Raw genomic sequence first — 12,919 nt, 5'->3', positions numbered from 1 at the left:
AGTAATATCTTAGATATTTCTATTTAAAGTTTCAACAGGGCAAAACAGGTATTTTAAAATAAAGGAATTTCTAGGGTGTTACAAAGTGGTATCTGGGAGCTTTGGTTGAGATTTTTTATTACCACTAAAACTAAAAATGTGTTTTAAAGTGTTTTAATTTTAAACTTGGCCAAGTATTTACTTATTTATTGGTGAAAATTTTAAGGGAATTATTTTATTTTATTTTATTTTATTTTGAGAAGATCAAATATTTGTTTAATTAAATTTAAAATCGAATTTTTTTTAACTAAGAGTCCGATTTTTTTTTAAAATAAGGACCAAAATATTTTTTTTTATTTTGGGAGGTCCGAAATGTTTAGGGGGGAGGGTCGAAAATTTTTGGGTCTTCTTCCCTATTTAACTTTGAAAATATGAATTAAAAAGGAGTCAAAATATTTTTTTTAGTTTGTTCTTTTGCAGGAAAGCAAGGATTAAGGTAAGTATTATGTGTTTACAGTTTTTAAAAGCATGTTGGTGAGATCGGGTAGGAAAGAATTTGGGCATATAAGTTAGAAATAATCATGTTCTTGTATGCATTAATATTTAGGTTGTGATGTTTGATCATGTTTATGGATTACTTGTGAGCATGTATTTATGTGATTAGTGATAAGAAAAAAAAAATTGTTTGATTGAACATTGAACCTAATTCATGCAAGAACTGTATTATTTTTGTTTGCTTTTTTTGGGAAAGGGAATTCTTTTCTAAGCCTTTTCTTTACAGGATGCCGAATCTTCCTAGCAGATATACCAACCTAGGCACTCTAACTAAGAAACCTAACGAACATCCTTATGACTACGTTCAAAAGATTCGTTTTTACTGCTCCTACAGGAGCAATGTTTTAAGAGACAGAGTTTTTGAAAGCCCCGATCGTATTTCAGCAATGATTGTCCGTTGTTTGCCTGATGAGCCTCCCTACTATGCTGTCAAGGCTAAATTTGATGATTTTTATTTACCAGGGGACATCCCAAACTATTATAAATATAGGGACTTTTATGGGCAGTGGTACTCTGATTACAGATATTTGATTTCCTACCTTGTTAAGGTAGAAAAAGTACATTGCCGACGACTCAACCTCCCATACCATGATTACTACTATGAAAACCCAGTGGTGCAAAATCCCCCTATACCTAGTCAGCAATCAGAGAGTTCTTCTTCTTCTTCTTCTTCTCAGGGTGGCCAAGCAGAGAATGGAGAGGAAGGGGAGGCAGATAGCTCACTCATGGAAATTTCTAATCCGAACCCACCTCCAACTCCAATCGTTATAGACATTTCTTCGGATGAGGAGGAAGAGGGAGAGTTTGTGCAAGTAGAACCTGAGCCAGAGTCACCTGAGCCAATGGAGGAGGAAGATGATCGGGAGTTCAACCTTGGTAGCTACAAGCAGTTGACAGATAAAAGTGACAACATCCGAAAGGACTAAATCTTATAATTTTCCACATGGTGGATACTCGGTTTTAATTTCAGTTATTTCTATTAGTATTATTTCAGTTTTAAATTAATAAGTGGCATGACCACGTCGAGTCGGTAACTTATGTAGTACATAAGTTTCTAAAACTTATTTCAGTAATGTTAGTTTATTTTAATTAATAAAAGTCTTATTTATTTATTTGATAAATTATTTATACTAATAAATAATATTTCATTTTATTTTCAAAATCTACCATTTCACGTCACTACCCCAATAGCCAAATTCCAAGCAAATTAATTCCAATAAGTCATTTCTAAGCTGTGGGAATCTATGGGAATTACTTTTTATTATTTATGTGATGCTTTATTAAATGCATGGTTGATAAGCAATTAATAATTGATTGACAAAGCTACAAATTTAGGGAATTTTTAGCTTTTGCTATCCCAATTTGTTAGCTTCAAATTTTGCTGTGAATGTTTCGAGGGTCTTAAGCTATAGGCGAGTGTATGCCTTGAGAGCTAACCAAAGCCATATCTAATATAAACCCTTGATCTTAATTCAGGAGAAGCAAAATGGCAGGGGGGAGTGGTAACAACAATGACGGGGGTGATTTGAGTGAGGTTGTGAGACAGTTAGCAGTGGTAGGCCAACAGTTGGCCAGGAACTCGAACAACAATGGGGATGCTCAGGGTGAGCTTTTCAAAAAGGTTGCCCAAAGTAAACCACCAACCTATCAAGGAGAGCCTGACCCTACCATACTGGAAAATTGGTTAAGGGAATTTGAGAAGTTGTTTGGTGTAGTCGGGTGCCTAGAAAATTCTAAGGTGGGCTATGCTACCTATTACTTAAGAGGTGAAGTTGATCTTTGGTGGCAACAAAATGAAGCGACTATTAGAGCATTACCAGGATTCAATTGGACCAAATTCCAAGAGAAAGTGAGAGATAAGTTCTATCCTAGCTTCTTACAGAAGCAGAAGGCTGAGGAGTTCTCAAACCTTAGGATGGAGAAGATGTCAGTGACTGAATACTATACTAAGTTTATTGAGCTATCTCGTTTTGCTGAGGAGTCGGTTACTACGGAGAAGGCAAAGGCTAGGAAGTTCGAGAGTGGTTTGACTACTGATTTACAGTTAAAGTTGTGCGGACAGGTCTTTGAAACTTTGAATGAAGTGTATGGGAGGGCCGCACACCTTTATGCATTGGAGGAGAAGAAAAAGAAAGAGTTAGCTGAGATAGAAGGGAAGGAAAAGAGAAAACAAATGGGGCAAAATTCTGGGAACCAACAGGGTAACCAGAACAATTTCAAGAAGCAGAAATACCATCACAACAACAACTTCCACAACAACAACAGTAATTCTCAAAATAACAATCGTCAAGGAGGGCGTAACTTCAATGGAGGGGCTAAGAACAATAGCCAAGGGAGTAACAGAAATGAGAGGCGTTATTTTTGCAGGAGATGCAAGAATAACCATCCTGGAAAGGACTGTGATAGAAATCTGGTTGCTTGTCGTGCTTGCAACAAGTTGGGGCATAGGGAGTATGAGTGTTTCTCCAAAGGTTCTAATGGGAATAAGCAGAACAATAATTCAGGAGGGACCCAAAGGAACTTTCAGGGAAACAACAATAACTTCAATGGAAATAAAGGAACGCAGCAGAATGGAGCAAAGAACAGCAATAACAGTAATAATGGAAATAATCATCAGAAGGGTGGAACAGCAGGAAAACTGAATGTGTTGAGTAGGCATGAGGCTGATTCCACAAAAGATGTCATCACTGGTACTTTTTCTATACACTCTATTCCTGTTAAAGTTTTATTTGATTCTAGTGCAACTTTTTCTTTTATCTCAACGAGAATTGTTTCAAAACTTACAGACTGTTTGAAAACAGTAGAAGCCGTAGATTTACCAATAACCATCCCGACGGGTGGGGTAGTAAATTGTACCAAAACCTTTAGACATGTACCTCTAGAGATCGAAGGGAAAGTGTTTCAGTCTGACCTAATTGAGTTTGGGTTAAAGGACTTTGATGTCATCTTAGGAATGGATTGGTTGAGCAAGTATAGTGCTGAAATAAGTTGTCGGTCACAGAAAGTAAAAATGATCACAAGTGAGAATGAGGCTGTGACTTATTGGATGCATGGCAAAGCCAAATGCCCTAGGTTGATTTCTGTGTTGAAGTTGGCAAAATATATGAAAAAGGGACATCTAGTGTATTTCTGTAGTGTGAGAAACATGGATCATGAGGAGGTAACTAAGCCAGGAGATATTGAGGTGGTGAATGAGTTTCTGGATGTATTTCCGGACGAGATTCTTGGAATGCCACCTAGGAGAGAAATTGATTTCACTATAGATTTAGTCCCAGGGACAACACCAATATCCAAAGCACCATATCGAATGACACCTGTAGAAATGAGTAAATTGAAGGAGCAATTACAGGACTTGTTAGACAAGGGATACATTAGACCGAGTGCATCTCCTTGGGGAGCACCAGTTCTGTTTGTCAAGAAGAAAGATGGGAGCATGAGGTTGTGCATTGATTATAGAGAATTGAATAAGGTGAAGATAAAGAATAAATATCCACTTCCAAGGATTGATGATTTGTTTGATCAGTTGAAGGGCGCAACTGTGTTTTCTAAGATTGACTTGAGATCCGGATATCACCAGTTGAGAATTGCAGACGAAGACATTCCTAAGACTGCATTTAGGACGAGGTATGGACACTATGAGTTTACAGTAATGCCATTTGGATTGACCAATGCTCCGACAATTTTTATGGATCTGATGAACAGGGTGTTTCATCAATTTATGGACAAATTTGTAGTAGTGTTCATAGATGATATATTGGTGTATTCAAAAAGCAAAGAGGAGCATGTAGAACACCTGAGGGCAATTCTGCAAACACTAAGAGAAAACAATCTTTATGCTAAGTTCTCTAAGTGTGAATTTGGTTGGAAAAGGTAGCATTCTTAGGTCATTTTGTGTCTAAGGATGGAGTGGAAGTAGATCAGCCAAAATCGAAGCTGTGAAGGGTTGGCCTACGCCCAAAACAGTATCCGATGTTCGGAGTGTCCTAGGTTTAGCAGGATATTATAGGCGTTTTGTGAAAGATTTCTCGAAGATTGCTAAACCTATGACTACTCTTATGAAAAAGGACAAGAATTTTGAGTGGGATGATAAGTGTGAAGAAGCATTCCAACTCTTGAAAGAGAGATTGATTACAGCACCAGTGCTGACTCTGCCAGACGATAGTGGGATTTATGATGTGTATAGTGATGCATCAAAGAATGGTTTGGGGTGCGTGCTTATGCAAAATGGGAAGGTAATTGCATACGCATCAAGGCAGTTGAAGACCCATGAGGTGAATTATCCAACCCATGATTTGGAACTTGCTGCAATTATCTTTGCACTAAAGATCTGGCGTCATTACTTGTATGGAGTGAAATGTAGGATTTACACAGACCATAAGAGCTTGAAGTACATTTTCACTCAGAAGGATTTGAACTCTCGCTAAAGGAGATGGTTGGAGTATACTACGGATTATGACTTAGACATACAATATCATGAAGGAAAAGCAAATGTAGTTGCGGATGCTCTAAGTCGTAAGATCAGTCATGGATTGAATACTTTGGTAGTGGCTAACGAGTTATGTAGGGAAATGAGCAGAATGAACTTAGAAGTTGTAGAATGGGGAGTACCAGCTGGCATTCTTGCGAACTTGACTATCCAACCAACTATATTCGATGAAATAAGAGAAAACCAGGCAGGAGATGTGAAATTGGATAGGATTCGTGAGAAAATAAAGCAAGGCAAAGCTACAAATTTCAAAATTCATGAAGATGGAAGTTTGAGGTACAAAGGTCGATGGTGTGTACCTCAAAAGTGCGAGGAAGTGAAGAGAAAACTAATGGAAGAAGGACACAATACACCCTATTCAGTGTATTCAGGAGGGGATAAGTTGTACAAGGACTTAAAAAAGGTGTATTGGTGGCCTAGAATGAAAAATGAGGTTGCGAAATTTGTAGCAAAGTGTCTGACTTGCCAAAAAGTGGAAATAGAGCACAAGAGACCACAGGGAACTGTGCAATCATTGGAAATTCCTGGATGGAAGTGGGACTGTATTTCAACGGATTTTGTGACTTGCCTTCCAAAATCAAAGAGTGGAAATGATACCATTTGGTTGTGGTGGACAGACTTACCAAGTCCGCAGTGTTTATACCAATGAAGGAGACTTGGAAGATGGAACAACTTGCAAAATCTTACATCAAGAACGTTGTGAGATTACATGGAGTTCCAAAGGATATTGTGTCTGACAGAGATTCCAGGTTTCTTTCAAAATTCTGGAAAAGCGTACAGGAAAACTTTGGTACGACACTTAAGATGAGTACAACGTTTCACCCTGCCACAGATGGGCAAACTTAAAGAACCATTCAAACCTTGGAGGACATGTTGAGAGCTTGTGTTATAGACTTCCAAGGAGGATGGGAGGATAGCTTGGATTTGATTGAATTTTCCTACAATAATAGTTATCATGCGAGCATAGGAATGGCTCCATTTGAGGCATTATATGGGAGGAAGTGTCGTAGTCCAATTTGTTGGAACGATATAAGTGAAACACTAATTTTAGGGCCTCAAATGATCGAGGATACAGTAAAACAAGTAAGGGAAATTCAAGCTAAGATTCAAACAGCTCAAGATCGTCAAAAGAGCTACGCAGATTTGAAGCGTAGAGAGGAGGAATTTGAAGTTGGTGACAAGGTATTATTAAAGGTATCACCAATGAAAGGATTGATGAGATTTGGAAAGAAAGGAAAACTAAGCCCAAAGTACATTGGTCCATATGAAATACTGCAAAGAATAGGCAAAGTAGCTTATAGGTTGGCATTACCTATGGAGCTAAGCAAGGTGCACGATGTTTTTCATGTGTCTCAATTACGACGGTATATACCTGATAAATCTCATGTGCTAAAACCTGAAACCATTGAGTTAGACCAAAGTTTAACCTATGAGGAGAGACCTGTCAAAATTCTTGACAGTAAAGTGCGTAGTACACGCAATAAAAATGTTAGGATTGTGAAAGTGTTATGGTCTAACCAAGAATGTGAGGAAGCCACTTGGGAGGCAGAAGATGAAATGAAAAAGAAATACCCAGAGTTGTTTCAAGTATGTTGAGTTACGGGGACGTAACTCGTTTTCTTTTAGGGGGGTAGAATGCAGTAGAATTTCGCGCTTTTTCCCTATATTTTCAGCTATTTTTGTGCTTTTTGCACAATTTTAGCGAGTATTTTGAGTTATTGTATTCTCAAAGAGACACAAAAAGGTAAAGACACGACAAAAAGTACAACAATATTATACTAAGGGAGGAAAAGTTTGAATTTCGTTTCCCAAGTTTCGGGACGAAACTTCTTTTAAGGAGGGTAGACTGTAATACCCCGTATTTTTATGCGTATTTTATTTAAAATAAGTATTTGAGGAGTATTTAATTAAATTGAATTGTTTTATTTAAAGTATTTTAATTAAGTTTATTTCATTAATTATTTTAATTAAGTTGGAATTTAAATTAAGGAAAGTTTTATTTTAGTAAAGTTTTATTAGGGAAGAGATTAGGAAAAATTAAAAGAGGAAAGTTTAAGGAGAAGGGTTTCTAGAAAAGGGGTATAAATATTCAACACTTGGGCAAATTAAACTTTGCCCAGAGTGGAGAAAATCCAAGGTAAACTTCTTTCCCTTTTCTCTTTATTTTCTTTCTTTTTCTTTCTCTTTTTTCCCCTTCCCCTTTTTCGGCCCCTCACCGCCAGCCACCACCACCACCGGTGGGCCGCCAGCCACCATCAGCCCCAGCCGCCGGCAGCAAGCAGCCACCGGCGCCGGCAGCAGCCGGGGTGGCTGTCGGCTGCCACCATGCTTTTCTGAAAAAAAAATTATTTTGTTTTTGTTTTTAATTTTTGTTAAACCTAGATCAAATTTCAATTATGGGTTTTATGATTTATTTTATGATGTTTGATTATAAGTAGTACGTTAAATAAATTTCTAGATCATGATTTAATTAAAAAGCCCTAATTTTTGAAACCCTAAATTCTTGAATTATTAATTATTGAAGGATTATGATATATAATGGTTTAAACCTTTAATTTAAGTGTTTTAAGGCTTAATTACAGCAAGTTTTTACATAATTATAATGCTGGAATTTTTGGTAGTATGTCAAAAGTCAAGTTTCTTTAAGGAATTTTTAATTACCCATTAATTAGGGTTAAAGTATGATGTTTTAAATATAATTTCAGCTTATTTTAATTAAATTATGAGGGGTTTTATAATAGTATATATTGCTGGAAATTTGTGTAGAGTGGGTTTTAATACTCTTCTATGATTTTAAATTGTAGGAGACTTTGAAGTGAGCGATTTTTGTTAGTCGTGGCGATTTTAAGATCATATTCAAGGTACGTTCGCGTACTTAGCAAATTATGTTGATGTAGTAGCATTCTAAATATGTTTGATTGATTACAAGTAGTATCATGCTAAGCCTGGAATGGAATTTATGATTTGGATGTTATTAGTGATTGGATTATGAAGCATGATTTATTTGTGATGGATTATTAAATGGAAGATAATAGTTTGGAATATTATTCATGAACCACATATTTATTTATGGCATGTTAGAGAGCATGTTTAATTAAACTAAATGTTTAATTTGTTTTGGAAGATTGTAAAGGAATTTTATTATGGTTCATATGATTTTTATTGATGTTATGAGCATGAGGAAAGAGCTATTTAAGTGTCTTTGTACATGAGGAATAAATTGTATGTTGGTGCCTTAGTGCACTTAAGGTGTTTTTAACACTGAGGGATAGGATTTGTGGCGCTTTATGCGTTTAAGGTGTCTTTGACACCGAGGTAGAATTAAAAGGGTTCAACATTAAATATCATGTGATCACTAATTATTCAAGAATTAAATTGGTATGTTTGATTGTTTGAATAATTATTATTGATTGATTTATTATGGTTTGAGAGTCATCACCAAGTTTAATAAACTGTAAATAACATAAAGTGAAAGAGATTACGCACCAAAACTCTTGGAACGTATATACCTTGAGTATGAACATATGGGGGAGTTATGGGGTTTTATATTTAACCATAACTTCTACTGGAGTACAGGACGCTGTACATTCCTTTTATTATTATTATGCGCAGTAGATCATATGGGGGGAGTTATGGGGTTTTATATTTAACCATAACAGTTGAGCATATAAATAAAATCATAAGTAATTAAAGCATTAAACACATCATATACTTATGGAAACTAGCATGATTCGCTCTTCACTCATGCCCATCATGAATATGCTTTATAACCTGAAAAGCTTATCTCCACTTGTTTCCACTACTCTCCATTAAAAATGGGTCATCATAGGGCCAAGATACAGACAAGGCCAACAAACACACAAAACACACAATCAGCAAAGCTGAGTACATAAGCGCAATTAACACACTAACATGTGATTCCTAACAACATTCAACTTACCTTGTTGCACCTGTGTTTCAAGCATACATCATTCAACAAAACTTTACAACTAGACACCTACATAATTTATTTAGCATTGATTACGCATCGAACGGGATTCCTGCGCATAATAATAATAAAAGGAATGTACAACGTCCTGTACTCCAGTAGAAGTTATGGTTAAATATAAAACCCCATAACTCCCCCCATATGTTCATACTCAAGGTATTTACGTTCCAAGAGTTTTGGTGCGTAATCTCTTTCACTTTACGTTATTTACAGATTATTAGACTTGGTGATGACTCACGAACTACAATCATTCAATCAACAATAATTATCCAATCAATTAAACACACCAATTTAATTCTTGAATAGTTAGTGACCACATAATATTTAATGTTGAACCCTTTTAAATCTACCTCAGTGTTAAAGACACCTTAAACGCATAAAGCGCCACAAATCCTATCCCTCGGTGTTAAAAACACCTTAGGTGCACTAAGGCATCAAAATATAATTTACTCCTCGTGTACAAAGACACTTAAATAGCTCCTTCCTCATGCTTATAGCATCCATAAAAATCATATGAACCATAATAAAATTCCTTTTCAATATTCCCAACCAAATTAAACATTTAGTTTAATTAAACATGCTCTCTAACATGCCACAAATAAATATGTGGTTCATAAATAATATTCCAACAATTATCTTTCATTCAATAATCCATTCACAAATAAATCATGCTTCATAATCCAATCACCAATAACATTCAAATCATAAATTCCATTCCAAACTTAGCATGATACTACTTGTAATCAATCAAACATGTTTAGCATGCTACTACATCAACATAATTTTGCTAAGTACGCGAACGTACCTTGAATATGATTTTAAAATCGTCACGACTAATAAAAATCGCTCACTTCAAAGTCTCCTACAATTTAAAATCATAGAAGAGTATTAAAACCCACTCTACACAAATTTCCAGCAATATATACTATTATAAAACCCCTCATAATTTAATTAAAATAAGCTGAAATTATATTTAAAACATCATACTTTAACCCTAATTAATGGGTAATTAAAATTCCTTAAAGAAACTTGATTTTTAACATACTACCATAAATTCCAGCATTATAATTATATAAAAACTTGCTGTAATTAAGCCTTAAAACACATAAATCAAAGGTTTAAACCAATATATATCATAATCCTTCAATAATTAATAATTCAAGAATCTAGGGTTTCAAAAATTAGGGTTTTTTTTAATTAAAAACATAATCTACAAATTTATTTAACATACTACTTATAATCAAACATCATAATATAAATCATAAAACCCATAATTGAAATTTGATCTAAGGTTTAACAAAAATTAAAACAAAAACAAAATAATTATTTTTTTTTCGGAAAAACAAGGTGGCAGCCGACAGCCACCACGACTGCTGCCGGCGCCGGTGGCTGCCTACTGCCGGCGGCTGGGGCTGTTGGTGGCCGGCGGCCCACCGGTGGTGGTGGTGGCCGGCGGTGAGGGGGAAACCGGAAAAGGGGAAAGGGAAAAAGGGAAAGAAAAAGAAAGAAAATAAAGGAAAAGGGAGAGAAGTTTACCTTGGATTTTCTCCACTCTGGGCAAAGTTTAATTTGCCCAAGTGTTGAATATTTATACTCCTTCTCTAGGAACCCTTCACCCTAAACTTTCCTCTTTTAATTTTCCTAATCCCTTCCCTAATAAAACTTTACTAAAATAAAACTTTTCTTAATTTAAATCCCAACTTAATTAAAATAATTAATTAAAATAAACTTTCCTTTTATAAATATTTCCCAAACATATTTAAAATGGATAATTAAAATACTTTAGATTAAACAATTCGATTTAATTAAATACTCCTCAAATACTTATTTTAAATAAAATAAGTATAAAAATACGGGGTATTACAGGTAATATATTAGATATTCCTATTTAAAGTTTTAACAGGGCAAAACAGGTATTTTAAAAGAAAGGAATTTCTAGGGTGTTACATGACTGACCGCCCATTTTCAGAGATAAAAGCGGGGTGGCCGATCGGTTTCCGACAAGGTTAGAAGTTGGGTTAGGGTTTGACGGTGATTAGCTGGGTGTGGCCGGGATTTTTATTTTTTTTTTATGTTTTAAAATTTTTTTTGTTTTTTTTTAAAAAAAAAATTTCAGACCAAACACATGTTGACACGTGGCTGACTGGCTGTTATAACAAAAAAAAAAAAAAAAAACTCCTTTAGCAGGTTGCTGGTCAATGGGACCATTGGAGGCAAACATACCCCATAGCTTGGATTACTAGATAATAAAGCTTAGTTGGGATTATAAGAAGTAAATTGCCCATAGTTGGGATAAGGGGTGTACATAAACAGGATCGGAGCTGAAAACCGACCGAAACCGGACCTGTTAGGACCGGATCTGACCCAAACCTGTTGATTTAGGTCCGGTCTTGGTCCTTGAAATTCAGGGATTCCGGTCCCGGTCCGGATCAGGTCTTAAACCGGGGTTTTCAGGTCTAAAACAAGAAATCAATTTTCATTTCTAAACCCTAACTCCCTCACTTTCTCAGACAAGTAGCCACCACTCACCAGCCTATCCTCACACTACATTCACCCACTTACCCTCATGCTGCACGTACTCACTCAGCCCCTCAGGCGACCACCAGTCACCGGCCAGGCATCCACCGCCCACCAACATGAGATCCCCCAGCCCCTGCACGCTGCATTAGCCACCGACGCGACAACCTTGCTCGGTTTTTCTACTGAAAATATAAATCTAATTATGTTTGGGTATTTTTGTATTCGAAATAATGAGTTAATAAGGGTGAGAATTATGTTAATTCATGTTTCAATTGCTTATAAAGTTATAATGGTTGTTTGATGTTTGCATGTTGAATTTCTGTTTTTAGTACATTTCTTTCGAATTCATGCTTTTTTTTTGGGTTTTTTGAGTTGAATTAACTGTTTTCGATTTTTTTAAGTTCATTTATTTCGAATTCATGCTTATGTAATTGCAACAGGTCCAACAGGTTATTTATTAAAATAAAAAAACCAAAAAAAAAATCACAAAACAAGTCTGTTCAGGTCCAAACCCGGACCGGACCTGATTGATCAAGTCTGACCCGGAACCGGACCTGTTGAATCAGGTCCGGTCTCCGGTCCTCAAAATCCTTTGATTCAAGTCCCGGTCCCAACAGGTCCAATCCAGGTCCGGTCCGGTTTTGAACGGGTGTACAACCTTAGTTGGGATTATTGAAGTGTATTTTTTTTAATATTAAGGGAGGTGACATGTGGCATATGGGGTAATGAGTGACTTGTGATGCCATGTGTCATATGAAAAATTTGTGATTTGTGTTTTTAAATACTAAATATAGATATAGATATAGATATATATAGATGTTATATGTAGCTCTTAGCGCCAGTAATAAGCATTGACTATATTTCCTTATTTGGTAGTATTCTTTAAAGAATGCACGACAAACATATGTTACAATTTCTTTCCTTGCTCAGTTTCTTATACGTACTTAGCCCATAGGTCTTGTATATCATTTTCATTTGTAAGTACACATATTATGTTATATTGTGAATTAGAATTATTTATGAGCTAATTGATCGTACAATGGTTTATGATTTAATTAATCGTAAAATGATTGTTAATGTGACAGCAAGTCCTACCCCTTTTTTTTTTCTTTTAATGCAAATTAAAAACAGGCCAAGCCTAGAACAAAACAAAACTAAAAATGTGAAGAAGCCACCCCAGCTATATCCTCCTAAGATCGAGTTTGAAATATTTTATATACAACTGGGTGCACCCTAGTACACCCATCTAATCTAACGTTATTTCTTGCTCTTTATTTGATGATTAAATGAAAAACAATCGTCAAAATAAGAACAAAATACTTATAGGTAAACCATGCACTTAAATGTATAGAGAGCTTGGTTTATCTAAATAGTAGGAGCATCAAAATAAA

At 35.7% G+C, this 12,919-nt stretch overlaps 2 protein-coding genes across 2 annotated transcripts; both read left to right on the top strand.

The window, feature by feature from the left end:
• The first annotated feature begins 2,020 nt into the window (after nt 1–2,020).
• Nucleotides 2,021–5,669, top strand: LOC110720219. The gene is made up of 3 exons (XM_021899226.1): nt 2,021–4,404; nt 4,451–4,876; nt 4,961–5,669. The coding sequence occupies exons 1-3, from the start codon at nt 2,021–2,023 to the stop codon at nt 5,667–5,669; spliced, it is 3,519 nt and encodes a 1,172-aa protein (XP_021754918.1).
• A 320-nt stretch (nt 5,670–5,989) lies between these two features.
• Nucleotides 5,990–6,734, top strand: LOC110720218. The gene is made up of 2 exons (XM_021899225.1): nt 5,990–6,607; nt 6,723–6,734. The coding sequence occupies exons 1-2, from the start codon at nt 5,990–5,992 to the stop codon at nt 6,732–6,734; spliced, it is 630 nt and encodes a 209-aa protein (XP_021754917.1).
• The last annotated feature ends 6,185 nt before the right edge of the window (nt 6,735–12,919 follow it).

Source organism: Chenopodium quinoa, unplaced genomic scaffold (genome assembly GCF_001683475.1).
Source record: "Chenopodium quinoa cultivar QQ74 unplaced genomic scaffold, ASM168347v1, whole genome shotgun sequence".
NCBI classification, from domain to species: domain Eukaryota; kingdom Viridiplantae; phylum Streptophyta; class Magnoliopsida; order Caryophyllales; family Amaranthaceae; genus Chenopodium; species Chenopodium quinoa.
This window is presented reverse-complemented; position numbering and strand designations above follow the sequence as displayed.

Coding starts and splice junctions, on each gene's coding strand:
- LOC110720219 (XM_021899226.1), top strand. CDS start 2,021: ATGGCAGGGGGGAGTGGTAACAACAATGACGGGGGTGATTTGAGTGAG. Junction 4,405..4,450: donor TGTGAATTTGGTTGGAAAAG/GTAGCATTCTTA, acceptor GAGTGGAAGTAG/ATCAGCCAAAATCGAAGCTG. Junction 4,877..4,960: donor AAGATCTGGCGTCATTACTT/GTATGGAGTGAA, acceptor CTCTCGCTAAAG/GAGATGGTTGGAGTATACTA.
- LOC110720218 (XM_021899225.1), top strand. CDS start 5,990: ATGGCTCCATTTGAGGCATTATATGGGAGGAAGTGTCGTAGTCCAATT.